Source organism: Calonectris borealis, chromosome Z (genome assembly GCF_964195595.1).
Source record: "Calonectris borealis chromosome Z, bCalBor7.hap1.2, whole genome shotgun sequence".
Classification (NCBI taxonomy): domain Eukaryota; kingdom Metazoa; phylum Chordata; class Aves; order Procellariiformes; family Procellariidae; genus Calonectris; species Calonectris borealis.
In genome coordinates this window covers 24,757,621-24,785,245 of record NC_134352.1, presented here as the reverse complement: position 1 = coordinate 24,785,245, position 27,625 = coordinate 24,757,621, and the positions used below count along the sequence as shown (strand labels likewise).

Here is a 27,625-nt window from a genome sequence, read left to right as displayed (position 1 = left end):
TTAAACATCCCTTTTCATGTTGGAGTATGTTTCTATTTTGTTTGAATTTACATGAGCATACACCCTTGGAAGCAACACATCCTATGTGAACACCTAGGGTTTTGTTACACTTTTATCAAGCCAACTTGTCTTCTGTTTGCAAGAAAGCAGCGGTGCTTTCCAAGTAGTTGATGTAACTTCTCCCCACTTTGTAGCAAACCTGTACAAAGTTACTTTGACGCTCTGATGTATTTTAATGCAGGTTCTTTTAACAAGTTGCAATGTAAGAGAAACCTAGGTGACATCTGAAACTTTTTGACCAAAAGCATTTACTGGGTATTATTTTCAGTTAATTGTACCTACTAAATAATATATAATAAAGAGATAACTGATACAGTTTACTGCATGTATGTGCTAGTCTTTGGAAGACTCAAGGAGGTGGGACATTCATACTTCTAATCCGCTTACAGTCAAAGCAAATTGCAAATGATGGACATATTATAAGTTGAGTTATAATAATGATTATTATTGGTGAGACAAATGTATGTTCTCTCCTTTTATAAATTCCTTTATGTGTTGAAGCAAAATGTCAGTGCTGTTACAAGTTTAAAATATACAGATGTGGAATGTTAACCCGAGAAGTGTTGAGCTTTGGGGATATTTCTGTGAAGGAGAAGATCAAGTCTTGTATGTACAAGGTTACTTTTTAACTGAGCAAAAGCTCTGTTAACCATCACCAAGATCCTTTCCTGCTTTCCTACAACTATAACCTCATGTCACAAGTGAAACTTTCAAAGGAAGATTCTTCTTCAGTTGATATTTGGATTGCCAGTGTATAAAGTGATCATGTAGAAAGCATTCTGAGGAGACACTTGAAAGTAAAGACAGGCCGAAGAAGGGGCAGGAGGGTTTTAAAGTAGGGTGATACAAAGGAAGATGAGACGACTTTTCTTTAGGAGAGGGGAAGAAGTAACATTTGCTTCAATGGAATAAAGAGATTTAACTCGGGGAAGGGAGATTCACCTGCGTGGGGTTGCACTGCAGTTAGGTAACGTAGGATGTGTTTCCATAGCTAAAAATGTTCAGAGTTCAGTTTAGCTCTTCATGCAAGGGAGAGGAGAGGTGCTTTGCTGATACGAAGCAGGTTTATGCTAGATGCAAGTCTGGGGCAGGCGTCTGGCAGTCTGCTCTTTGTCCGTGTGGAGACCCACTCTTCTGCCCGGCTTGCCCCCCATGCTTGCTGCCGCTCCTTGGTGTTCTTTCAGCTCGGAAGGCGCGGAGTGAAGGAAGGTATGTTGCCGTGTCAGCCTAAAGGCGGGGAAGGCTGGCTGCAAGCCCGGAGTTGCTCCATACAAGGAGATGGGCTAGCAGCATGAAGTCATCACTTCACAGGGAGGAGGGTTTTTGCAGTGTGTGGGAAGTGGGTCTAGGAAAAGGAAGGGGGATTCTTTTGCTTGGGGAGGGAGGAGGAGCAGCAAGAGAAGAGAGGAAAGCCTAAGTTCATTCCAGCAGGAAGTAAACTGCATATACGCTCCTATCTTAAGATAAAACTGTCCACTTAGTACTGTTTTAATTATAGTGTTGATGTATTTGCCTTATAAAAATGGATTTTGAAAACTTAGTGGAGAGGATTATTATACAATAGAGATAGTCTTGGAATTGTTGAGTATTCACCATTTTATTAGGGAGTTAAAGGGTTTAAAATACTGTGCATGTAAATACACAGCAAGTTTCTGCTGTATAACATTTGTGTTAGGGAACTGTAGCATTTCTTTGAAAAGATTTATTTTGGAAACTTTTCTTAGTAGTGAATGAGTGGAATTTGTAGCTTTTTTTCCAGGATTTGAGAGATGATAGTTACCTTTTCTTTTAAGAGCTATGTGTGTGGTTGCGTACAGTGCATAGGAAGTTTTGGAAATGGTTCTTAAAAAGCAGTAAGGGTTCTTCTAAAATGGCTTTTTTGTTTGGTTTTTTTTTCTCCTTTTTTTTTTCTTTTGGGACAACTTCATGGGATGGAGGATTTTGATTCCTTGTCATCTCATATTTGAGAGCATGACTGTAATCTTGTAATTCCTCCTGCAAATTTAAATGCAGAGTTCAGGCTGGTTTTGAGTGTAATGAGTCTGAAGTAATAAGGATTTTTTCGGTCCTCTGGGTTTCCTTGATGATGATAAAAATAAATTCCCAATAAATTAAGACTTAATGCTGTTATTAATCTAAGTGAGAGAATTGTACTTCATAGCATCATTCTACTTTGGATCTCAGATTACCATTTGCTCTATAGTCACCAGCTTCCTTTGCATTGCTGCCTTTCTACACTAGAGGGAAAATGCCAAATGGTATAACCACATACAATTTCAGACTTTCTTTCCCACATCTGAGCTTGTTACTAACCAGCTCACGACACATAGGTGAGTGTCATAGCAGTGTGTAGAGACAACTCTCCATACTCACAACTGTACTGTGGTTCAGTGACTGTTTTCTGGCCAGTGGTACAGGTTTGTCAGAATTCCTGATCTTTGAGAGGTATTAGCTGGCTTGTTAGAACACAGCTCCGGCTGCTTAATCTTGTCAATGTTGTGAACTTGCACCTTGACCAACGAGGGTATTTCGTTAGGCTTTCTGATACGGTTGCTCTTATTTTCTGCTACTATTCGGGCCAAATCTTGCCCTTATGTTGTTGATAGGGTGAATGTGGAGTAACAGCAGTAGTTGCGTACTGTGAGACGTTTCTGTGATGTAGCTCTCTATTGAGACAATCACATGAAACTTTCAACTGTTAAAAGAGAAATAAAAACATTGCATGTGTACTGTTAATCTGTCCTTTAGGTATGCTTTACAATATTGCTTGCACAATACTGTAGACCATTTGGAACCCTGTGTTATTAAGTGCTAGTAATGAAGATACTTAATGAATAACTACTTAATAGTTTATCATGTATTAGGCATTTTTCTATATGGTATTCAAATCTTAGTCTGAAGACAGTCCTTTTGCAAGCTCTCTTGTAATTGTCATCATTTGATCTTAGAGTCTCACAACCTTTTTTTCATATTATGGTTTTGGAAGCGATTTATTTTAACATGAGGAGCTGAGACATTAAGAAATTAAGCTTAAGCATCAAAATAAATTACCATAATTGAGACCTAATGAAGAATCAATTACCTTTTAAGTAGGAGCAACATGTGAAAAGTTTGTGAATTGTTCCATATTATGTAAGCCCTCTTTGCCAGAAGCAGAAGTAGAATCCAGAATAATGTTAAAGTGCATTAATCACCAGCCCTTTGTTCCCTGAAATTGCATGTTTAGAAGCTGGGAGACACACAATTACAGCAATGAGCATGATAGTTGTGAAGATGAGCCCCTCTGACAGACTGCTGAATCATCCCCAGGGCACTCCATCCTCTCTAATAAATGACTCAGGCATTTATGGAGAAAAGCACTGTGGAAGTAATTACATGATCACATAATGCATATTCCAAAGAGGGTGGCATTTAGGTTTTCATCCTCAATTTGTGAATCTGTTAATTTCAGAACTTGATTTGTCAGCTTTGCTGCTTTTCTTCAGCTCTGTTTATGCCTAACTTTTTGCTTTAGAAAAATTGGAAGATCTTATTCCATACATTGACAGTGTATTGTAACTTAACGTGGTTCGTCATCACGTTTTTAATGTTTGCTGTTTGAACTGAGAATGGCAGAAATAAGTTGTTTTTCTCAGTACAGAGTGGGAAAAGGCATAGATTTAATGGTTATTTAATAAAGGCTGGAATAATTTTATTGAGTATTTGGTGCTGTAATGCTCAGACAAATAACATACTAATAAAGGGTCGGCTGGTGGAGGTTGTAAGCTTCTGGGCTAGTAAATCACAAAATTCACCCTTGGTGAACCTATAAACAAATAAAAATAGGGTCGTAGGATAAACCTTCTTAATCTTTGAATACCTAAAGCTTGTCCTATCTGCTATTAAATTGTATAAGTTTGTTAAAATCTGTTTAGTGTAGTGTACTGCCATTGTGTCTGTTAAAATACAGCTTTTGTGAATTATGCAAAAGCTTTCTTTAACGTTCGGGTTTCTTTCAGATAGCATCTGACTTCCTGGTTGTGCCTTCTGCTTTGAAATGTTCATGAATGTAAAATAGTACCCCACAGTATTTGTATCCCAAGTAAGTTTCAGGAATTCCACATCAGGGGTGCAGTCAAGTGAAGTGACTAAGTTTTAAAAATGTGACAGCTTAAACACTGTAAATGATGGTATTTTATAATAATTGTGCTATCCCTTCAGCAAAATGTTGTGAGAATTGCTTTTGTAGCCAATGTTAAGGAAAATCATACAACTCTGGAGCACCTTTTTACTGATTAAAACATATAAAGCATGGAATCAGAAAAACACACACTTGTTTATTGTTGATATGAGTATCTTTGTTGTATGTTGATGCTGTGAATGGTATGTTTTCTCCCAAGGAGAATAGCTTTTCCTTAATTTCCATAATATGGTTGTTTACCAGTTCAGCAGATGTGATAACTGAAGTTCACCAGATAAAAGGAAATGCCTGATTCGCCAAATACAGAAAAATGTTAGCAGTTGCAGTGCGGAGCCGAAAAAACAAAGAATGGTAACGAGTTAAAGGTCTGTAACAAAGATAGAGGAAGGCCTTTTAATACCCAATTCTGCCTTTTGGATTAGGTGAATGTTGAAATTGGAGTGGGAAATCTCTTATCAGCGAATGTATTAAGTAAATCTGAAGCCACTATTTTAACAAATTGAACTGGCATCTAGATCATGTAATTTATCTAAATGGTTCTTTTTTATATGAGGAGGCAATTACACACATCCTTATTGAGGTCAAAATCTCAGATTGATTCAATCCCTTCTTCCTCCACGGCCTCTTAGTTTTCCATGCTTCATGCTTTCTAACTCTGCTTTTCTGGAGCTAGCTGGTGCCCTCTGAAAGGAAACCTGCCCACAGCTGATGGGATTGTTTTCTCCAGGCTCTGCTCCAGCCACAGTATGGATACACATTGCAGCAGATTTGTGTCTTATGCAGAAGAGTCTTCCAGAGGTATCCTATCCCTGTATGCTTTGTGTCCTCAAACCTAAGGCTTCATGTTTCCACAAAGCATGCAGTGCATACCCTGTGTATCATGCTGCTAAAACATCATTCTGATGGGCTGTGACACGGTGATCTCTTGTGCTCTAGTACTTCATCACCAAAGTCCCCACAACCAGACTTGGGGAGCCTAGTGGAGATGTACGGATTTGCAGCGTGGATGTTGTTAGTCTCCTTTCAGCAGGTGGGAGCTGCCATTTCCAAAGCAGTGATTAAGCAGATGGTTGTTAGCATGTGACTATTACAACAGGATGGCTTGTGTCCCTCTACAGAATTTTTCTCGGATTAAGTTGGGATTTCAGGTTTAAAGATGCAGTCAGTCAAATTTCCTTCAACTGTCTCAGAGTACACAGTAAGGCAAGAATTCTGAGTGACCTAAATCACCCTTGCCTACAATACAAACATTTTTATCATCCCTAATTTTTTTTTTTTTCTGAAGAATATCCATTAATGGTGCTACGTCCTCAAGAACATTGGCCTTGTAAGTGAAAAGTTAGCTTCTTGGTATCATTTCTGGAAAAAATACTTTTATTATGAAGAGTGAAAGACTGGGGATAAAAAAAAAATCTGTTGCAATAAAGATCAGTTAGGCTGAATCTTATGTATGAAATAAATTTCCATATGAAGAGTCAAAGCATACCTTTTTTTGCTCATGTGCACTTCAGTACCATTTTTCTGGAGACCTGGGAGGTTAAACATCCACAATTTTTAACTGTTTGTTATAACATCCATTAATTAAAGCTTGATCCATTTATATATTTTCAAATGAGAATAATACCCTTCAGAAGAAGTGTTCTTTATAACTGGGAAGGTTGATGATACCCAAACAAAACTGACTGGATCTAAAAAGATAGGCTAGGTTTGTTCACGTATCTTGAAAAGTTAGTCCTGGTGGGTATTTGTAAAATGTATGTATTAAAATTTGTTATGCACTTCAAGTGTTTAAGAAGGTGCAGATGCATAGTTCAGTCATCTGTCTTTCTGGTGATGCTACATTTATAGTGAGAGTAACTGTATTCCATTTAACAGAGAGAGTTATCACAGTGAGTGTCTTTTAGGATATGGAGCTTGTGAAGGAAAAGTGGTTCAACTCAGGAAGAACAAACAAAGACTTGAGGTAACACCTTTCACTGAACCACACGATATGTTATATTTCCTGCAGTGTAACAGCCTGGAATATCAACTGTTGGGAAAGGACAGGACTCTCTTCCTCATGGACCTGTGTTCCTCATAGACTGGCTTTCTGTACAGAATACTATGTAATTGAACTACGTTAAATGTGATACAATGGTGCCAAGGAGATAAGTGACCTCAAGAAGAATGAATGAACAGTGAGTTAACTAAGTAGAGGGTTTAATGAACCAGAAGGATGTAATTAGTTTAATGAAGGAGGAAAGAAGAAGCAACACCCTGATTGCTCTTTGAATTTCTTTTCAAAGGGCGGTAAATACTTGAAACTAGATTATGTTTCTCCTGAGGAGACCAGTATTGTCATATATTACAGACTAATGGCAGATTTTTAATCTAATTATTTTGGCTGCAGTGAGAAATTCTGGCTGATGTTGGGCCATACTAAGAAATTAAACTGCCTCTAGACTTTTAACAGTATTTCACACCCTGTGGATTTCTGTTTTTCTATGGCTGTCCTTAAATCTCAAGATGTAATACAGTGCTTCTGGAAAAAGCTCCTAGCAGTATTCTGGATTTCTAAGTTGAAACGTGCAATGGCAGCAGCTAAAAGAGTTTTGGGACCTGAAATCTTTCCAAGGAGGAGTCTTACATAGTGTTTTGTGATGAAGAGAGACCCTCAGTACTGTGTCAGTATTCTTCCCTCCTCTGTCTTCCCTGAAGAGATACTTCAGTTCGTGGCCTTGGGATTCAGGGTTTGCGCTTGGATATTTTTTTTTGTATGTGTGTTCATTCTGACTTGCCATGTATTTATCTCAAGGCAGGTAGATATCAAGATATGAAACATTACCTTCAGAGGTTTGGGTTTTTTTCCAAATAAGGAAGACTGCTTCCTACCTTCGAACTGGAGATGTCGGCATCTAATTGAATGAAAGAAACCAGCAAACAAATAAGTTAACTGTGCATAGACTAACTCATTAGCCTACAAGGTTACTACAGCTACTTTTTAATTTCAGTGTTGACTCTTGCTGCCACTTTTCCTAACAGTTGTTTCCGTTTTCACTATTCATCTAAGAAAAGAAATCTCTTGCAAATGCAATACTTTAGTTGTCTTTTGCTCTTGTTTGTTCAGAAGTTTCTTTAATACACTATATAATATACACTTTAAAATAAGACTGAGTTACTGATGTGTGTATTTAGTTTTTTTCAATTTTTGGCTAACTTTTGGTCATTTTAGCATTGTATGTTTCTTTGTAATTCTAGAACAGTCCTGTCCTTTAGCTCGTAGAACTTGTAACAGGATTGGAGATACTGGAGCGCAGTGCCTGCCACATAAGCATCATTTTTATCAGCCTCATCCTGCTCAATCCGTTTTTCTGTTAAGATCTAGTGTGGAGATAAATGTTGCAACACTATGGAATTGAAAGTTGAGTGAAAATTCGTCGGTCAGATGCTTGCTGTTGAGGCCGTGCTTTTCTTTGGCTTTCCTTGCAGCCTGGAACTTAATTTAAGGAAATTTTAATTCCTGGAAAAATACAGGAAGGAAAGCTTTCTTTACTTCTAAGCACATGGAAGGGAACGAGACACTAGGTGCATTTACCCTTTGAAAGCAAGGTGTGTGTATGGCGGTTATTTTGTTCGCGGCACTGCCTTTTTCAGAATTAAAAAGAGCACTGCACTGAGTCCTGAGGCACGGTGGCCGAGTGCGACTTGTGCCAGCCAGCCTAGTTGTGCTCGTCCTAACCTGTAGCTGCCTTCACCGTCTTGCACTCTTCTGCCTGTTGAGATTCGGTCTCCAGCATCTGCCTTGCTGTTTACCTGCGACTGTGAGGTAGAAAATTCTGCAGGATGGAAACAAAACTGGTTGAGTTTTGCTCAACACCTAGAGAGTGTGGTTCACTACCAAATGGCAGCTCTTCCCGTTGCACGTTTTTCACAGGAGGCCTGCGATGATAAAATAAAGGGCATGCTGAGGAAGTTTTCAAGCTGTGGGGAGCTGGGAACAACTGCAGGTGTGGTGGAGAATGAGATTACTATTTAGAATAATCTTGGCAAATGGGAAACATCATCTGGAACAAAGCAGGGTGTCAGTGAGCACGAAAGCAACATACTGTCCAGCAAAGGCTGGACTGCATGGGTACATGATGGGGGAAGAAACAGGGTAAGGTGCAGTTCTGTGGAAAAGGACCTGGAATTTTTGGATCACAAACTAAGAAGGACAGAACATCATGCTGTTGGGAAAAGGTTAAAGCACTTGGGCAGGAGCTCTAAAGTAATTTGAACGGTACCCCACTGTTTTAGGTTCTGAACTCTAAATGAGATGTGGATTAATTGGAGGGTGTTCAGAGGATAGCAGTGTTCTAGAAAATGATTTAAAATGAAAGACTGAAAGAATTAGAATTGCTTAGTCAAAAAATAAGATATTTGGGTTGCAAAGAAGTGGCTAATCTCTTCTCTCTATTCCTCAGTCATGGGGTGGGGAAGGTGAGATTTGGTCATTGAGAAACTTTTTCCTTGTGCTAAGAGCAGGGGAATACTAGATCAGATAGCCTGAGAAGACCAAGTCTTGACAAAAGTCTTTCTGCCGTAGGTAAAAGTATATGCGGTTCTTTGGTGGAAGGGGAAAGACTTAGATGGTGTCTTTAGATTATAAGCCTTATACCTACATGATTGTCAGTGATTTACTTTCATCATGTCTATTACTACCATTTGTACGTGTGAAAAGAATTCCAACATGTAAATGAAAATTTTGTATATCCAAAAAAGGAAGTGTGTCTTGCAATTCTAGGCAGAGGGTCTGAGAGTTGTTTTCTGGGCTTTTATCTCTTTTGGTTTTTTTTGTTTGTGTTTTTTTTGGTTTTGTTTTTTTTTTGTACTGCTGACAAGTGTAAATCCTATTCTTTGATGGAGCTCACTGCTTCTTATTTGCATTTATTTTTAATAAGATCACAGCTGCAAGAGCTGCTAGGGAAAACTGTGGTCTTTGCACAGCTGCAGGGGTAAAAGAGTGAGAGTGCACTGTGTGAGGACGTTTGTACGTGATCAAGTGAAGTCAGTCTAGCTCAGTACTTGCTAGTGTCAGATAAGAAGGGACTGTTGGCCCAAATGTAGAGTAGTATTTCTTGTCCCACTTTTGCACTTTAGAGACATCTTGAAATGGAATTTCTGCTGTTCAACAGAACATTTTTTTAATGGATTTTTATAATAATTTTTGAACCTGTTTGTTTCTTGGTCTCAAAAATGTCTTTAGGCATTGAATTCTCTAATTTAATTATTTCCAAGGCAAAAAAGTACTTAAGAGCAACTTTTAAAAATTTCATTTGATATTCCCGTGTTCTTCTGGGAAACACTTCAGGCATCTGACATACCATGTCACTTTGTGCTATCATGATTCCTTTTTTTTGTACTTTGATCTGACACCCCATCATACTTATCTCTTGAGAGTTAAAAAATTCTTTTTACTTTCTTCATGCAGAAGCTGCTCCATATGCTGATCAAAATTACCTATACTTTTTTGGTGCTTTATGTTCTTCATGAGATAGAATAATTTGAGGGTATAGGAACACCACGAATGTATCAGCAGCATAAGAATATGTTATGCTCTCTCTTCCCTTCACTAAACAAAAGTCTGATATTCTGGATGGTTCCTAACCTGACTACTTCAAAGCACTGAACAAATGTTTTTGAAGATGTATGTTCAGAGTCTACCAGACCTTTTTCTGGTAGTGGTATTAAACAACCTAGGTTTCTCTCTCGCAGTGTGTTACATTGCATTTACTGACATGTGACTTCATCTGCTGTTTTATATGCCTGTTGCTCAGTATTCTGGGGTTCTTCTGCAAATTTTTAATGATGTGTCAGTTTTGATTGCTCATTATAATTTTGTATAATTTGCAAACTTAAGCACAGAGATATGTGAAATGACAGATATGTAGGTGATCGTTCTGAACAGCAGCCTAAGTCCTGGCACAGGTGCTGGTGACTCTTTCCCCTGTCCACGTCCTGGCACAGATTCTTCTGACTCTCTCCGCTGTGAATCTTTGTCTCTTAAATCTTACCCTGCAAGGTCTTCACTTCGGTAACAGCTTCCTATGAGAGACATCAGCAAGAAACTTATTAGAAGTCTTTTGTTCACTACCACTTCCAACACCTTTATACACAGGATCCTTGATTCCTTCAAAGATCTCTTGAAGTTACGAAGCATGACTTTCCTCTACGAAAGCTGTGCTGTTTTTTTCTCCCTATTATTCCAGTCTACAAATTCTTCAGTATGGTTTTAGCCGCCCTTGGCTGGTATGGAAATCAGACTGTCTTTGTTGTGCTTCTCCTGATTGCCTTGTCAAGCTCTGAAAAAAATTGATATATTTTCCACTCTCCATATTCTTTACTTAGGTCACCTTAAGCCTAAGTTTTTTCAGAATTAATAGTTTGACAGTTTTGTATTCAATACTTTAACCCTTCAGCTGAATAGTATCTGGCTCTGCTGAATTCTTACTATTATTTTGATATTTTTAAATGCTCTTCTGATGCTTCATTTTGAGAGAATGCCTTATATATATATCCCCAGTCTAAAGAGGATCTGGCGTGGGATTGGCTTTGACTGTCTGGGCAGTAATTTCAGAAAACAACAGATCATCTAGGTTTTCTGCTCCATCCTTATCTTCTTTCAGTTCTTTCTTTTATATCTTCATTATCTAGTGGTTTATTGCATTGAGGTAGCAAGCTGTCTGTAACTATCGGATTATACTATGAGCTCAGAAATAGCAACAGGAGCTTTGTAACATTTTATTGCTCTCTTGCAGATGGCTGTGTAGTTCACTGGCAAGCTTTTATTATACTTCTGTGTACTAGCTAATATACGCCTATCAATTAGACCAGTATTGGACTTGTATTACCAGTTTTAAATTCTGCTAATGACCTGTATGCAGATGAAAATATGCACATAGATAAAAAGTCAGTAGTAATTGGAATTCTGAAGAAAAGTTGGGTTTGCATTTTATTTTTATATTGACAAACAACATTCTCCATTCTAACATACGTGATAGAGTAGTTCTTTTAAAAAAAAAGGTGTGCTTTTTGCCTGTGTGCAGAGAGCAGAAAATACAGCTTGGCTGTGTTTAAGTGGCTCCAATGTGTTGTTTCATTTAATAAATGGAATTTTCAGAAGGGGTTCGTTTTACCACGTGCAGTTCTTTAACATCTGCTTGAAATCTGAGTGTGCCCAGGTGCTGGAGGTAGCATGTGTTGTACTTTCATGAGTCCCATTTGATCCAGGAAAGGGGTTAAAAATAGTGTTCCTGTCCAGTGATATCCTGGTGTTTCCAATTGGTTTGTATTTGTGATGGGTGGACAGGAGCCAAATTTACTATAATGTTTTTCTTTTGCTTGTAATTTTTTGCTGGTGAAGACTTTCTCTCGGGCTTTGCAACAAGTATTTGTAGATCTTACTTAAAATGTGGTGAATTTTGTAACGCTTCTAGCCTGCTGCATTTTTTTTCTCCTTTTGTATCTCCTTGCATAGCTGCTGTTTCTTTGCAGTGACTGAATATAAGCATCACTTACAGTCTTTTCTATTTTTGGTCATGGAGAATGGAAGTTTTGTATTTATATTAGATAGAACTTTGTTTCTAGAATGTCACTAAGTAACCAGAAAGGAATACTAAATAATGTCTGCCTGAATATGAACTAAAACTAACCCTTTGTGAGATTTTATAAATGTGTCCATGATTAGTGCTTTGTTTTAAATAATGGAGATCTGCAAAATAGGTCTCTTTTCTTTATCCTTTAACACTGTGTCAGTCTTTCAGTGTTGCTTAATGTGTCTTTTTTTACAAGGGCATTGCTAAACCAATATTGAATGTCTCATCTAAAGATTTAACTTTAGATGAGACATTCTGGTACAAGATTGTGAGTAAACGCTTAACATTGGTCCAGATATAGCTTATGCAGTATACTTTGCACTTGTAAGCTATATGCAAAGCCTGTTTCTTACTGGGTTTTATATTAAAAAAAAAATCTCCGAGTACATGTGTAGAGACAAAATTATTTCTTCCCTCAAAATTGTGTGTATGAAGTGATAGCATGCTACTACTTGCAGTGATTTGACAAGTCTGCTCTTTTGGTTTTCTTGAACTCTGTCTCTTTTTAAAAAAAATTTGTCTTCTGGTAATAATCTGAAAATGCAACTTACCTAAGTTTAAGTTTTACAATGTATTTTAAAATGCTGAAATAATAATAATAAAAAATTTGATCTGTTTTTCTTTCACAGAGTCCACAGAAAATAAAAGTATATTTCAGAAAGTGAAAATCAGAAGAGGTAGCTGCTGGCATAAAGAGAAGCATACTAAGGATCATTTCTTGAGGAAAATCTTTTAAGGTATGTAATCTATGTTTTGCAGAAAAGCCTTCCTGAAAATAGGCTGCCTATTTTGCCTTGGGTGGACTAATATTTCAGACCAGTTTTGAAACGATCAGGCTAGCTTTAGATTACCACTTGGGATGTTTATTGATGGCAATAGCTCTATGGAAGCATTACTTCAGCTAGTTCATGTTCCATACATTTTGCATCAAATGTATATGTAGATAATATTCTGAATATGTGTGGCTAGTGTAAACAAATGGTAGGTAAAGCACGTGTTTTACGTTTCATGGTCTTGTACCTTCCAGGAGTAGATCCTACACTAACAGAGATGTCAATTGTTTAACAGTCTAATTTTTATTCAAGGTGTTGATAGAGGGCTATGAATGATACATTTCATTGTTTTCATGGAATGTAACTACTATAAGCTTCACATTCAGAAATTGAGATGGACTGTCTAACAAATTGATCACCTGTTCTAAAATTGGTTTTAAATCAGTACAAGCCTTGAATTTGAGGATTTGTCTCCTGAATTCAAGTTCTCTTCCTTTTCTGATTTTGGAGTATTCTTAATGTTTCTAAAAATGGTCTGCAAAATATAAGCCGTGCTAAGTGATTTGGAGCCCGTGCAGATTTAGGAGCAAGGGAGTTGACAGCAGATCAAGAGTGATTGTCATGCTCTCTGCATACCGTGCCCATTCCATATTCCTCCTTCTGGAGGGGCCAGATGTGTGCTGTGCTTTCCTGTCCTGAATTTAATTGGGGGCCAGGCGTGCTTCTGGTCTGTGGTTTATCAGTTGCTTACCTTGTCATTGATATTATGAAACCACAAGTTCCAACCGATGCGTGTGGATCCATCATTATTTTAAGATTAGCAATCACAGTCTTGGATATATTTCATGGCAATATCCTGGGAAAGTATTGCTATATACGTGCTCTGTTCTTCCCTGCTCATTTGATTTCGGTCATTGTTAGGCACACAGGACCTTTGATTGGACACGGTATGGCCACTGTTGTATCAGGGACAGATTGCAATCTTTAAATTAAATGTAGATTGGCTATGAAAACTCTTTTCTTCAGAGTTTTTGCTGGAATCCAGGAAGACTACTAATGCTGGAATGTTGGCTTTATTTGCTGAGGGGTGTGTTACAGTATTGAAGCGTTATGTGACTGTCATTGAAGTTTCTCACTATTATACTGACAAAATTTAACACTGCTTCACTTGGAATCTGGCTGCACTGCCGTGGTGGTGGTGATTGAGACAAGTCATAAACTGTCTTCAGTAACTATGCTTAAATTTAGAACTGTTCAAGGTCTGGTTGCTCATTCAGAGTATATTATTAAATGTACATTGAGTTTTTACTTCCTGTCAGTGATTAATTTGTTAATTTGAGAGTGAATTTAAAAAGAAGGTAAGTCTTACTTTCTTGGAATTGGCTGAGGTGTATTTTAACCGTTAAAGATTACAAAATATTGATTGGCTAATTTGCATATCCAGTAATTTTTATAGTAACACATATATATATATCACATTTCAAAATTAAAAAAATAAACTAGGTGAAACTTATTTGTCCTATTTGATGTCTCTGAGATTTTATTACTTTTTCAAAACATGCTAGAATTCAGTTTGAGACTTCACTGGCATGTCAAATTATGCAAGCATTGTTCATGTGTGGAAAGAGAGATAAACCTCATGGATATCTGCCAGAAGTAGGAAAGATCTCTTCACAGTAAGAGTAAGCAATTTCTGAAGTTTTTTTTTACCATATGACGTGTTCATTGTCATCAGTTCTCCATCTAGCTACTTTAAAACGTGATGCCATCTCTGTTTTTTTCCTTTCAGGTAAAATATTCTCCCATGTTTTTTTGAGAGAGATACCCCCCCATCCTCCCCCCCCAACCCCCGCAATCTTTCACAGTATATTTTCATCTTTTCAGCATTGGAGAAGAAAGTATGTTTGTGTCTCAAACTCCCCATATCTCCCACTGGTTCCATGGCAAATCTTTTCTGGGTTCAGATTTTGTTGCACTACTCAATTTTGCCAGTAGTTTGTGGTTGTAGAATCTGGGTGGGAATCTGTCTTTGTCTTACACGTTCAGTGTGAACATTGTAACGTTGTATGGAAAAGCCAAAAAATGGGACTATTACATTTCTTCTGTAATCCAGTAGCTGTGAACATGGGGAAGCACAAGGAGGATGACGTCACAAATAGCAGCCCAACCTGTTTGCTGTCCTTAAACAGCATCTCCTGGTGCCATGGTTGGAGACAGAGTGCTGATCTAAATGGATCATTGTACCCAGATGATCGTTGTAGGTCCCTTCCAACTGAAATATTGTATTCTATTGGTCTGACCCTGTAGGGCAGGTGTCAACTCATCTGTGCACACTAAGCAGGGAGATAGCAAACTTGGAAAAATACCTGTCTGTGTTGGTGCCAGATAGTGTCTCTTTGAACGTTGGCCTTTTGAAATGCGCTTGTGCTTTTTAAGAGTATTTGAAAAACAGATTGCATAGAACACGTCTATTCATGTGTTTGGTAATTCTTACAGTTTTGACTTCAAGTAAGTGACTATGTGATCTGTACTGTTTTCAGCTGTTTAAAAGTGTTAAAAAGTGTTAAAAATTAAAAGTGGTTTTAATTAAAAGTGTTGTTTTTTAACGTATTGACAGTTAAGTGGCTTGGGTCTTGGATACTTGTTCACCACTTCTTTGTCTCCAGAATATTGGAGCATTTAAGATTTGCTGAATGTCTTGATTGAAGATTTTCTTAATTTACAAGGAAGGTGTTCGAGGCTGGCTTACCCAATTGAGAATCATCAGCTGATGATTCAGAATCAAGCTGAGATTTTATGCTTGTTAGTCTTACCAAATCAGAATTTTATCACTTTTGCAAAATGAATTTTTGCTGTGCTGCTTCTGTCATGGTGAATGGAATAATTTAAAACAAAGACTGGAGTCCAGTACGTGTACAATTTTTCTCTACGCACCCAGACATCTAATGGTGTAATTGGAAAAAATCTAATTACTACTTCGTGAAGAGAGGCTTATCAGGCTGGAGTGAAATGTTGTTGGATATTCTGTTCTATTGATTTTTGTAATCTCACAGCTCCAGAGTGAGTCAGTAGAAGTAGGCTAAAATATCATATGCTGAGATTATTTCCTCCCTCCCTTACCTTCCTGCCTCTCAGTAAAAGACAGAGATTAGAGTAAGAGCAAGCAAGCCAGCACTTTACTCATAGCACAAGGCCAGACTTCATCCTGAGATTTAGTTCCCATCTCTTCTGAATCTGGAATGTAAGGAAATAAAGATACTATCTTTTCTCATAGCTAATGTGCTAGGATATTTAGGTAATCTGCTAAAACGTGCTAGGAGAAAAATGAGGTTGGTCACAAAAGTGGATATAGGTCTAAAGGGCTTTGAAAAATCACAAGTGCAGCTCCAGTCATGTTAATAAGTAGGTGCTTTAACATTTCTTGCTTTTGCTTGTCTTACTAAAATATTAGTGGTTTTCCAAGACTGTTCTTAAATTTTAACTGTGAAAATATCATTAATACAAGTAATAATGACATAGTCCATCCTTTATAAATACAGCCAGTGTGAATTATTTATTGTTGCTCTTTATGACTGAGCTCCTAGCCAACAGGAAAAATTCTGACTAAAATACACAGCTTCAAATTAAAGAGCATATGAAAGTTTGTGATATATTTAAGGTTACTCATACATTTGTTACATGTTAACATACATTGTTGTATGTTAACTCATACAACTTTGACTTGTCTTTATTGTGTAGATGCATAGTAACATGACACTATTCTTATTTTTTTTATACAATCTTTGTTTCTTTCATTATGTAGCATGGTTTGTGTTCTGGGAATAAACATGTAGTGGATGAGGCTTATTTCCGTAATTTACTGGAAGAGCTAATGGAAGCAGGGAACTGCAGGAAAAGAGGAGTGGTCCTCGGAGTCAGGCTACCCTGGAGATCGCTCTAGGTTCTGATTTGCAAAATCTTTTGAAATTCTGTGTGGTAACTGAAGCCAATAACATCCTTTTTTTCTGGATACTTAATATGCTAAAAATGCTAGGCACTCTGAAAGGTCTGTCTTTAAGCCTTGTACATACCACTATTATCTGGTACAATGTTGGCATTAGTTTATGTGTCTCAGTTCTCAGTGTAAAATAAGATTATTAGTCCTGCTTCACCCCATGGGCTGTTAGGAAGATAAATCTGTTAATGTTTGGTGGGGTAAAACACTCTGCTAATTTAAGTGGCAATTTGAAGCCTATGAAGAAATTGGTACTTCTGTGTTCAAAAGAGCTAAGACTTGGCTGGAGTGGAGGAATTAGTGAATAAGCAGTACCCAGGCTGTGTCTGCATTGCAGTCCAGAGCTATAATCGCATTTTATGTAAGTTTGTCTTACCTAGTTTGAAGCTGATTAGTATAGAAACAGGTTTTTGGTGTATACACAGAAAAGAGGGTTCAGCCTGCATTACAAAACCTATGCTCTCGTGTGTGGGATCAGAACTTCCATGATGTGGCTGCATGTTTATCATTATCAGATGCAGGTGTTTCAGAGCTAGTTCAAACAGGTGTCTTTGACCTGCAATTGTGTTACAGGATTTCATAAGGCAGCATTTCTTATTTGTTTATCAAATTATGTCCATTTGGAACAGTAAGACTGGACTGCCTTAGGGGAAAATTGTGTGAACTTAAGGTCTCTTCCCTAATGTGTGTCCTAGGGGAGCAATGGACAGTTGCATGGGGAACCTTGTTTAGGATATTTTCTGATTTTTGGGAGGTTGAATCTGCATGTTTAATGGCCTGCTAACACAGTGTTTAGGAGCAAACTAGCTTCTAACTTGTTATCCATTTCCCACAGATGCAGTGCCTGAGAGCTGATGTTTTATTTTGATTTTTCTGTGCTCTTAGGACGGTAAACACCAGAAACAAATGTTTCAGTTCACCAGGAGTGGAACAGTGTCATTGGCAGTTCTTGGCTGGAGATATTGTCAACTATACTTATTTGATTAAATATGTAGATTGGTCTTTAGTATCTGTCTTAGATGCTTTTATGTGTTCCGTCATAACTCCACTTTAAGTTAGGGAGGTACATTTTGCAGATGGAAGCTGCAGGACAGTAATGGGCCTGAGATCTCTTCCAGTTGTAGATAGGTGTTTGAAACAGTGCTCTGACCCTCCTTTCGGTTAGTTTTGAGGAGGTATATGTATGTGGTTAATCTTATGGTTAAGTTATTTCAGGGTTTAGATATTAATAGTTGCTCTTTGTCACACTAGAAGTTTTTCTTTTGATACCTGTCTCATGAATCTTGTTCTGCTTTCAGATGTGGTGAAGAGCCTGTATTTTCCCCTGTGTGGTATATAGTGCCTTAAAAAATGGGGTTTGGAGGTGACCTGAAGTATTCTCATGATGCTTTATTAAAACTGCAAGACTGGGAACTACGACTGCTGGAAACTGTGAAGAAATTTATGGTCATGCGAGTAAAAAGTGATAAGGAGTATGCCTCCACTTTACAGAATCTTTGTAATCAAGTAGATAAAGAGAACACTTGTCAATTGGATTATATCAGCAATGTGTCCAAGGTAAGACTGAAGTATTTTGAATTTGGTATATCCTTGGAAATAACAGTGCTGGGTTTATTATTGTTTGTTTTAGTTTGAGCTGGATTCCTGTTCATTCAGCTTCTTGAGAGTTAGTGTTGCCAAAGTATTTAAAATGGGCTCCTTTTAGTTCCTCACTGGAATATGCAGAAGTTGAGCTCCAGACTTGCTTTGAAAATAGTAACTGAACTAGAATCAATCCTGAATTTCAAAATTCAGTATTTTAGGTTCCTTGGGTTGACCCTGCTACTTTGTTTAGTGTTTTGAAAATAAATATTCTATAGTAAGCTTTTCTTTTAAGACAGTTAAATAGGAACTATTGTTTATGTTATATAGAATTTGTGACAGAAATAGAAAAATGCCAGGAAACCGAGCCAAAGCCTAGCATTCCAGCTGTTATTCACACTGCAGTGTGTGCTGTAAAAACAAGACATTAATTCAGGATGTTTCTCATAATTGTGAAGTTATTTTGTATCCAATTTAAAATAACTGTGTTGACTTTTTGTAAAGGTAAGGCCGTCCTTCCCCCAAATTATTAATTTACTGGATTTGCTCTAAATCTGAAAAGGTACCAATGAAGCAAACTTCCCTATTTCAAGTGTTTGTAAGCTTCACTCCTGACTGGGATTCCTTCCTGACTACAGAAAACTATTTTGTTTTAATGGCTTATTCAATTCTTGGCCCTTCTGCTGTAGCAGTGGTTACACAGTCCCTTCAGTCTGGCATGATTCCTGATCTCCTCTCTGAGGAAAACACCCTTTTTGGGTCAAGTTAAATTTTAGACAAAGCAGTTTTTATGTAGTGGGCTTATGGGGTGGCTGCTTGAACACTAGCTATGGCATAGCATTAGGAACATGACTGCTCCTTGTGCAGCAGTCTAGATTTATACTGGATTAAAGTGGCGGTGTGTGTGACTTGAAAGCTGCGCTGCTATAGCTAGCCTGCTTCAGCTGCCCCAAAAGTAGCACTGCACAGTGTTTATCTATAACAAATTCTGTTGTTGCTTCCCTCCCCCACAATAATTCTTGTCTTGTAAATTGACATACTACTTTTTTTTTCCATCTGTGTGTTTTAGTGGTGTATTTGAAATGCTTTTCACCCAATTATATTCCTTATACACAGTTTGTAATAGATTTTGCTATGTAAGTTATGATGAGTTTGGTAAATATTAAAGCATTGTCATTAGCCTAAGATTGGCAGAAGTCGGGTATTTTCTTCAAGCTTTCGACTGTTGGATTCCAAAGTTTTGTGTAGAATTATTGGTGATATGACTAATAATTCTTGCTGTTGCTGTCCCACTAGAATTGCTCTTATGTGCTATCTAAACTGTCTTGCAATTCTTTTAGGCAACAAAACAGAGCGGATTAGGGCTAGAACAGTAAAGGAGCATTGGCATCAGAGTATTTAGCATTGTAAGGTATAAGCAACCCTTAACCTTCATGTAGCTAGCTCAGTCTAGGATGGTTCGTGTCAGTGACTTCGGCACTTCCTGTCAGCAAATAAATTTTAAAAAGCTGAAGATTTGACTTAAGCCATGTTCTTTTTGGGTTGAAGAGAGGCACGTGTGTCATATTTTGAAATCTTGTTTTGGACATAGGCGTTCAAGTTGTTCTTTCAGGATTATTTTTGTTCCTTTTTTCTTTTTTTTTTTTGTCTTAAGTAGGTGCCATTTTTCTCTCAAGCTCCATCCCTGATGTCTCCATCTTTATATAACAGCAAAAATGTTTATATGCTACTGACTGTTCTTTTGTATAGACTTGCCTTGAAATGTCACTGTGACCTTGGATTTTAAAGTTGTGTAGTGACACATTGTCTTATTGGTTTTGGCAGTTAAAATGTTTGAATTATTGATTACTTTCCTTACCTTATTCTAATTTAGTCTACTATTTCATGATACTTTTTCTTCCCTCCTGACACTTTACAGAATCCAAGTATGACCCAAATATTATGGGACATATATCTAGTATCTTACATCTCCTAAGATTTAAAATACCTGTATATTAAATTTTTGGTATTATGTGGCATCAAGACCAAATACCAAGCTGTCTAATCTTTTAGTTGTTTGTTTGTTTGGGTGTTTTTTCTTTTTATGTGTAGAGTAAGAGTGAGCAATTTGAGAGGAATGGTGTTTGGGAAAATCTGTCCTATGCTTTTTTCATGTAGAGGCATCAAACTTGCTGGAAGGCATAGTGGCAGCAACTGCTAATGCTAGAAAATCAGTATTTTTATCCCAACAGCTCTTTTGTGTGTGTATATGCCTAAAAAATACTGTTAAACCAAACAATATTATATTTTATTGCTTTTGCTGAGTTGTGGCTATTTTCTGTGAAAGGAAATGCTTTCCCTTTTCTCCTATCCCCACCCAGCTGCTTTTCTGTCCCATATAAATCAGAATTTTTGAAGCCTTTACTATTTTAAAATAATAAAATATGATCATACAAAACACAGAAATCCTGTTTAACCAACATTTTCTCAGTGTGGAAAGAGGGTTGTAAAAACAGGAAAATGTGCACATGATTTTTTTTAAATGGAAAGGGAAGTTTTCACTATGTTTCTGACTTATTCAGGTTCATTTGGTGAATTGTGAGCTAAGTATTTCTTCAGAGTACTTGTCCTGTTGAAAAATGCTTTTGCTGTGATTTTCAGGGTTGACTGAAATAGTTCTTGTCTCATCAGAGACAAATCAGCCTTAAAAAAAATGGAGAACCCTGACTACATTTTCACTTCTGAGAGCGCTCTTATGAACTCTTCTGTAGCCACAGGATCCACTCCTCTCAGACAGATATTTAATGATGTTTTTATCCTATACAGCTTTGCAATATGGCTTCTGATGTCATTTGGAATTTTCAGCCATAGGTGGGAAGCTTTAGGCCATGACCTTTTACAACACCACACTTTGAGCAGTCTGAGATAGCTCTCTGCCAGTTTGTGGGATGTTTATGAGCTAAAGGAAATGTTAAAGATGTTTTAGTATGTACAGGAGTTAACTGTCTTTTGTTTCCTTTTCTAGAATCCAGTTTGCATTGCAGCATTGTCATGTAGAGATGGAAAGACTGTGTATATATGTTTATATATGAGATGTAAGGCAACCCCAAAGCTACCAAACAAATTCATTTTTTTAAGTTTTGATAATCTAAAGTGGATTTCTGTCTTTAGTAAGAGTAGGATAAATACTAGTAAAATTAGCATACTAGCTGCCTTCAAAACCTGATAGTTGTATGGCATGTAGCCATTCTGAAATTTTAGATATAGCATAGCATTCAATGTCAGGGAGTTATCTCTAAGGAATCCAACACTATTCCCATCGACGAAGTATGACAGGGATCTTTAGGGTGACAAATGCTTTTATTTGAACTAGACTTTAATTTCGTGTTTGTATCCGTGGTGCATTGGAAGTCTCTCTGTTCACCTTACAGTTCTTACTCAAAATTCAAAGCCACACACAGCCCATTAAGCTGTCCTGAAAACTGACTGACAGAATGGCCAAGGAAGTTACTAAAGTAAGGGTACAGAAAGATGTTGGGTTACTATGACAGATGAGTAACAGCTTGTGTCTTTTAACCTGTTGGCACCTTATGCTTTGATACTGGTGCCCTGACTCTGATGCTGTCAGTTACGTGAAGCAGCTGACACACGGTATCCTCTTAAACAGTAACCACTCAAATGCATATTACTGTGAGCTGTTTAGACAAGGGCAGAGAAGTCAGCTTGAACAGAGTCGCTGTGGCTGGGAAACAGGAGAACGACGGATACGGGAACATGCTTGTCAGGGGTGTCGGGGATGTATTCCAAAAAAGACTGTAAAGCTTTCATCAGTGTTCAGAAGTACTAGGACAGTGCTGAAGGATGAGCATACAACATTGTATTTTTGTCTCTGGTGCTTTTTTACAACTTTACGAGTAAGTTCGAGGCATGATTGTGCTGCAGGAAAGACTTTATTTTAGAAGATCTCAAGTGCATTTGGGTAAGTTTAAAATTCTTTTTTTACTGAATTGTTTTAAACAGTGATGCATCTTTTCCCACAGTTCATGTTCATTTTTTGGATATTTGTAAGCCAGAATAAGTAAGTGCTTTTCTCTTCTGACTTTTTTGTACAGTCTTGGTTGCTTGTGGTACAGCAAACAGAACAGCTGAGCAAAATAATGAAGACACATGCGGAGGATCTTAATTCTGGGCCTTTGCATAGGCTTACAATGATGATCAAAGATAAGCAGCAAGTTAAGAAGAGTTATGTAGGTGTTCATCAACAAATTGAAGCAGAGATGTACAAGGTATTTTATTCAACTGTGCTTTATACATTTATTATAAATTATATTATTGCATGTTTAAAAAGTAATATATTGAGAGTGGATTTTTTTTGTTCCTCTGTTTTGTTTGTGCTGTGGTAAAAGTAGTGATTTGTGGTATGTAGAATGTCTAGTTTAAAATTTAGTTATTCCCTCCACATTTTCTCTCTCCTGCTAATTGACAAGGCAGAGATGGAAAACTTTCTTCTGTATGAATTTCTATGGACAGATAGTACTGGAAATTCTCTTGTTCCAGTAGAGGATAATTCTCTGTGACACTTTTCTATTTCATTTCTCTTCCTGTTCTCATTTAACTCCAGACATCCCTGGGACCAGGGAACTGAAAACTTCTGTTAATGAGTGCTCTTGACAGTCCAGACTGTTTTGAGTGGGGACAGGATTCTAGACCCTAATTCTAAAATATAAATCAAGTGTAAACCAAACATTAAGGCTGCAGATGGAGCTCTTCAAGGCCTTTTCTATTACATGTCAGTTGTCCTGCTTATGTTGAAAGCACTGTATCTAGTTAGTAAAGCTGACAGAAATCACAGTTTCATCCAGGTGCTCTGGGAGAAGTTTAACTGCAAATGTCAAAAATCAGATTGATAGTCTGAAAGGTCTACTGAGAGAAGGAAAAGCACTGTTTCTTCTTTCTTGCAGCACAGAATTTGAGATTTGGAGTAGTGTAATTAAAATGTAACGTCTGAGTAGTACAGTACAAGTGTCATGGTCTGATGAGTAAAGGATTCTTGGGCCAGTTGTGAGAAGAACTTTAAACTAGTACTAAACATATATTAAGTTAAATATGTTGACTGTAGTAGGACCACTTCCATAATATACTAGGATCTTGGCATCTTTCCCAGGTATTGACTATGAGGAGTACATCCTGTGACAATCCTTTTTGATGCATGGTCAGTACGCTGTTTTATTTGATAAAATTTGCAAGCCAAATAATCACTCACAGCCACTTATGGATTGGTGCATCTGAAAACAGTCAGGATGGAAGAAGAGGAAAAACTGATAGCATACAATAGAAATAATAAGAGGTTAAATGTATAGAGAATTGGAGAAATGGAAAAAGAAAGAAACGTAAGAAAGAGAGACTAGATGAAAGAAGACTGCTGGAAGTTCAGGTATACTTTTTTAAAAGGCACTGTGCAAAACATGTTTTTTTCTGTTAATAAGTTAACTCTAATGAAATCTCTAATAAAACTGTCTTTTAAAATAAGGCTTTTTCAAAAAAATACAGTGCATATTGAGCACTCCCCAAATGATTAATGACAAACCGTATTGATTTTAATTAATTATGGGCTGCATGGCCATGCAAATATTTTGCGTCCTGATGAATAAGCTTGCATTGTTGTGTGGTTTTTTTTTTTTCCCCTTCCTGAATTCCCTAAGAAGCATTTGAATAGCATTCTGGTTAGATATGATATGTTCTTTCATTGTTAGCTGACATTGTTTGTTCAAAGGTTTTGTGTCACTGGAGCACTTACAGAATGGTTCCCAGAAATTCAAAATACTTATGTTCTGTGGTATTATTTCTGCTTTTGTTACACACAGAAGCAAAATACTTATTATTTCCCAGAACATTGTCCAAACCTTGTGAAGATCAGTGGCTGTGCAGTTCATATCTTTATGATAAGCTGGCAAAAAAAAAGTGTTTTCCTTTAGGTGAAATGCATATGTATCATCCTTTCTTATTCTGGACACCTCTACAATGAGGAATCTTTCTGATAAAATTCTTAAGGACAGTGAAATACCATGTCTTTTACAGAAATGTAGTAAGACTCATATCTTGTAGATTTATTCCAATTCCCATTAAGTTATTGGATATTTCTTCTTTCTTCATGAAATTTGAGGAAAAAAAGTAGAGTACTATGCTAGTTAGGTGGGCAAGGGTTTTTGATATAAAAACTAGATTTAAGATAAACCTTGACCATCTTAGTTCCTTAAGTGTTATTTGGGGACAGAGGTGCTCTTGGTTTTGTTTTAGTCTGTTGGAAGAACGCAGTCTAAGAATCAGTAAAATATATTTTGCAATTATTACAAAGGTTTCTTAATACTATTGCCTACCTTTTATTTTCCAATTTTCTATAAGAGAAGCAGTTCCTTGTTATTTATGTCTTAATTGTGTTCACTACTTCCTAATTTCATCTTTTTCTCGATTTCTTGTGGTGTCTTTATAATACAAGTTTGTCCTGAAGTTGTTTTTTCCTGTATCACCTCTGTTAGTCTATAATAACAACAGTTGTGAGTATAATTTACAGTATGTAGAAATACGAGATGAGAATATGGGATTGATGTGGAGAAAAGTTCCTGCCTTTAAATTAAATCTTTGCACAGTTGGCCCAGAAATTGAAACTATAGGTAGCACCTTGTTGGCTTTCTGAGGAATTCCATTAAATTTCCGGATGTCATTCTTGAGGGTGAAAGTAGTGGTATCTGGGCCTTGCCTCACGAGAAAAGGGAGAATTGTGAACTCCAGCCTTCCTCATGCCTGCTGCAAGAGGAACAGTTTTTCTGTAGAACGGACTTCCTTTTCTGCTCAATGAGGGGAGCACTTCCATTAAATTAAGTTCCTCTTCCACGATTTCCCATTGTGAGTGTATTTTTCTTTTTGCCAGAGCTTTTACTATATATGCCACCTTTTTGGTATTGTAGTGGCTGGTTTGTTATTAGCTTTTGTTTGCAAGTTCATGATTTGTGATTATTTCTGAACCGTGCACTAATTTTGTCACACAGTGAATGAAAATTGGGGATAGAAGAGACAACTTTATTTTAATTTTTTGACCAAAAAGGTCATGTTCAGTGGAGCTGCTTCACCTGCAAAAAGATTCTTCAGTGCTGTGTTCCACTGTAGTTTTGGTTTTGTTTCAGGTTTTTTGGCTTGGTTTCTTTTCCTTTTTAGGGATTAAAGTCTTACAACAGATAGATTGGTTCATGCACAGTTGCATGCACAGCCATTTATATGAACTGTAATATCTAAAAATTTTTCTATCTTGCTTTTTTTTTTTAAGATGCTAAAGGATTTCCTTCCTATGCATACAACTTTTTCATCTAGTATGATTTATTAAGCATCTTTTTGGTGCTTTTTTCCCCTTGTCATTGAAATGCAATAGTGTTTATGGTAAGCTGTATTTCCTAAACATATTTTTCATTACACTGGTGTGGATGGGGATCTCTGTTTCAAGCCTCTTCTTTCATTCCGTGCATTTATTGATTTTAATTTTGTTACACCATGTAATAGCCTATTAAGATTATCTCAAGCCAATGGAAAGTGGTAACATCCTTATTTTGGAAAATAAATCCTGTTAATTCTCTTTCACTAATGCTATGAGGTTTTTTTTGTGTTGAGATAAGTATTTTTAATACTTTTTATATTTCTGTTTTCTTAAAGGTCACAAAGACAGAACTAGAGAAACTAAAATCTAGCTATAGACAACTAATAAAAGAAGTAAATTCTGCCAAAGAAAAGTATAAAGAAGCTGTGGTTAAAGGTATGACTGACTTTTGTTAATTTCATCTGTTTTTAAGTCCCTTTTCCAAACCTGCTAAAACTCTTACAGTGAAACAGGGAAATGTTTTTATTTTGAGCAACTCAATTACAATATAAAAGCTCATTTAGTATCTTAAGTAAGACAGGCTAATTGTCGTCATGTGTACTTGGTGATACTCTTTTTAAAAACCACAAAATGAAGCATAGCCCTTCTTTTAATATAAATGATAATCCTTTTAAGTTCTTCTATGATTCCTTCAGTGGGTGTACTTGAAATGTAAAATTGCTCAAATGAACTGTTAATAGTGGTAAGTGGGTTGCTACTCCATTTCATCTACATTGTAGCTGCAGCGTGCTTGCATCCTGTGACCTATTATGGTTGCTGCGGTAGCATCAGCATCAGTTCTTGACTGTTAGTTTAACCAATCTGACCTTTGTCAACCTTAAGCAAAAGAGGAAAAGAATTCATTTGCACACTGAGATATTTTAAAGATTTTTGGGGAATAAGGTGTCCAAACTGCACGGATTTTGATTCCTGTTGAATTGTGCTAGTGACTAGATGAAGGAGAGCCTTTGTTCTCTGATGTATTGAAATACCTTGTTAATAATTCTTCTTATGTGCCTTTCTAAGATTTTTTTCTTTCTTTAGAGAAAATTAGTTGGATGGCAGTATATAAATATAATTCCAAGATCCATCTTTAAGTTTTTGTATGACTGCCTAAAATGACAGTTATTGTCCTTGGTTCTGTTGTACCATAATTCACAGTGCAGTATAGAAGCTATCAGTGCTGAGAGAAAGATTGTTTCTTTCCAAATCTGTCTAAAATTTGGAGTGGTAGCCAATATGTGAATATAATGACAAAACAGCATGGGATAAGAGAAGTTATACTTAGCACTGTTTAGCTACAGCTTTTTTTTTCTTTTACTGATGTTCCTATTCACTTAAAAATGTAAATACATACTCAGTTGTTAATTTCATCCAGTTCCCTAGCTGTTTACTACATATAACTTTAATTTGGTTATTTGGTTTATCCCCAAGTAATTACTTAACATGGGAACATATAATATGTAATATGAAAAATCTAATAGGCTGTTGTGATCTTAGTATGCTCTTTTTATCCCATCTTCCTGTTATAGCTCTGATCATTCTCCATTCCTGAAGCACCAAACTTTCCCATTGAGATCAAAGAGTATTTTGGCTGTCAGCAGCTGTGATGTTTTGATATGTTCTGGTTAACTGAATTAATATTTCTTTAGATAGGCAGCAAACATAAGCTGTTTTTAAGACACTTATTTCTCCTGTGGTTTTCCTTGACCTTCTCTTTCAGTCTTCCATTTAGCATTTGTCTGACTACAATTTGTACTTAATTTCACTTTCCCTAACATCTTAGTGTAAATCTGTTTTAACAAACACTGACCTCCAGAAAAATGTTGCAGGTTTTTCTCCCCAAAATTGCAGAACTGCTTCTCCCCTGTCACACCCCAGGCCGTGTTCTTGTTTACAAATACTTGTGTAGTTGGTGAACTACTACAGTTGCGTATCAACTGCAGGTCAGCTGTTTGAATTTTTTTAAGCCATGGTATTTTCATAGGGTTTCTGAGCCCTCAAGTTGTCAAACTGGTTTGTGAAGTGATCAAGTTAGGG

General features: G+C 36.9%; 1 protein-coding gene across 8 annotated transcripts in view; it reads left to right on the top strand.

Annotated features, from left to right (window-relative positions):
* Positions 1 to 27,625, top strand: part of FER (FER tyrosine kinase) — a 181,684-nt gene that overhangs the window by 962 nt on the left and 153,097 nt on the right. For all 8 annotated transcript variants that reach the window (XR_012670947.1, XM_075137198.1, XM_075137197.1 and 5 more), the window contains exons 2-5: positions 12,483 to 12,590; positions 17,919 to 18,177; positions 22,293 to 22,466; positions 25,882 to 25,981. Coding sequence is in view for 7 of the 8 variants with exons in the window: in XM_075137198.1 (XP_074993299.1) it covers positions 17,971 to 18,177; positions 22,293 to 22,466; positions 25,882 to 25,981 (481 nt within the window). In the remaining variant the exon portion in view is untranslated. The remainder of the gene's footprint in view (positions 1 to 12,482; positions 12,591 to 17,918; positions 18,178 to 22,292; positions 22,467 to 25,881; positions 25,982 to 27,625) is intronic.